Source organism: Lycium ferocissimum, chromosome 12 (genome assembly GCF_029784015.1).
Source record: "Lycium ferocissimum isolate CSIRO_LF1 chromosome 12, AGI_CSIRO_Lferr_CH_V1, whole genome shotgun sequence".
Taxonomy (NCBI): Eukaryota; Viridiplantae; Streptophyta; class Magnoliopsida; order Solanales; family Solanaceae; genus Lycium; species Lycium ferocissimum.
The window spans coordinates 44,726,098-44,727,879 of NC_081353.1; the positions used below are offsets into that span (position 1 = coordinate 44,726,098).

Consider the following 1,782-nt stretch of genomic DNA (forward strand, 5'->3'; position numbering starts at 1 on the left):
CCATTGGCGCTGATACCACTTGTTGGGATTGAACTAATTAGGCGTCATGCGAAAGCTTATAATTGCAAAACTTTGAATAACGATAAATCAGACAACAAAGAAAATATACAAAAAAGGCATAATATGACTGCTATTACGTAAATCCATTGAGGAACCAAGTCCTACAAGATATCCAAAAGATTTCAAATATACATCCACAATTTGTGTTGTGCATTAACAACCCAAGAGCAAAACTCGTTCTATCGTAGCTAGTTGATTTGTTTGATAAAATCAGCAGGTCATTGCTCATATTTTTTTTGTTGTCAAAGATCAAAACTTTTTCTTTATTTATGTTCTCATATTTTATGTAAGTCAAGGTTCAAAAATATAGTCAATTAAATAAACTCCACATTAAGAATATCTTTTTCCAATGCCATACAAATCCGGTACATAAGTTAATTTTCTGTAGTTCTATTGAAATTATTTGTGCGTATTTCTGAGAGATGAACTTCTCAATGGAAGCAAGAGTACTACGCACTACACGTTGTACATTTGCAGGAAGAATGAAGCGTTTGATATTTTGATCATTTCTCCTTCTTTTTTAACAAAAACAAAAACAAAAAGACAATAATTCAAAGTAGCTAAAACTGAAAATGCAGAAAAAGAAACTCTTCATTAAAGGACTTACAAAACAACAATAAGGCACTGATATACCAATCCTCTCATTGAGAGACGTATAATTATTTTCCAAACGAGACTAGCCTGCATTAAAAGCAGTTTATTCTTAACACATGCATGGTCCGTAACGATGAATGTTACAAACATCATTCATAAATCCTAATGATCATAACACATTCAGCTTCCAAGCTTGTTTCTCAAAGTACTGTAATTTTGATCTTGAGACCGCTAAGGCAATCGGTGAAAAGAGAAGAAATGTAGTAGAAAACTCCAGGTTTGTCAAGAGTGATAATGGTCTTCCCGCTGGTATCAATGCTCAATATATTGAGTGGAAGGCAAGTAGTGAAACCCACGAGGTCTACTCGAACCAAGTTGTGGAGTTTTGGGTCGTAGTTGAAAACTGTTAAAAAAAAAAAAATTCATATTAGAAAAGCTGGCTAGTAATGCTACTACAAATTGGATGAATCAAAATACTTTAAGTCTATCTTATTTATGAGAATAGGAAACTCACCAAAAACGTCGCCAACCTTAAAGATCTTTCCGTTAAGCCACAAACTAAGATCAACGTTTAGGTCCCAACCAGCTGGGCCGCCAATCACGTATTCAGTGGCCAGGCTAGGGGCAGCAAGGCCAAGAATGAGGAACAAGCACATCAATTTTGTTGCAAAATCTGCCATTTTCTTCTAGGGATGTATGTGAACAAATTGAGTTGTGGAGTAGGGTTAAGACAAAATTGATGATATGAGTTGTTTGCTGATGATTATTCTTGAACAACAAGAGGCTTTATATAGATGTGGAAAATGCTCTGGTTGAATTAAATAATTCTAATTAAGTGACTTTATGAGCAATTCATGCACGGGCTAACTCCATGTGCAGCAAGAAAATTGTCTACCATTTGCTAGTTTCAATTTTCAACTTGTAATTAATAGAAATATTTTTTGTGAATAACAATTACAAAACCTTTCATTCACCGTATTTCTTGTGTTTGTCTCGCTTAACTCTATTGTAAATCTGCAATCAAGTAATCAGAAAAAAAAATTATTTGTAACCAATAATCTGTAGTGGTGTAAAAGGGATCATTGCTTAAATCATTTTTAAGGAGATCATATGATAGTTGAAATTACA

The 1,782-nt window shown here is 33.7% G+C and overlaps 1 protein-coding gene across 1 annotated transcript; it reads right to left on the minus strand.

Annotated features, from left to right (window-relative positions):
* Positions 1-633: 633 nt before the first annotated feature.
* LOC132039937 (basic blue protein-like) lies at positions 634-1,425 on the minus strand. The gene is made up of 2 exons (XM_059430497.1): positions 1,169-1,425; positions 634-1,057 (listed from the first exon to the last, which is right to left on the minus strand). The coding sequence occupies exons 1-2, from the start codon at positions 1,332-1,334 to the stop codon at positions 855-857; spliced, it is 369 nt and encodes a 122-aa protein (XP_059286480.1). The 5' UTR covers positions 1,335-1,425; the 3' UTR covers positions 634-854.
* Between the last annotated feature and the right edge of the window lie 357 nt (positions 1,426-1,782).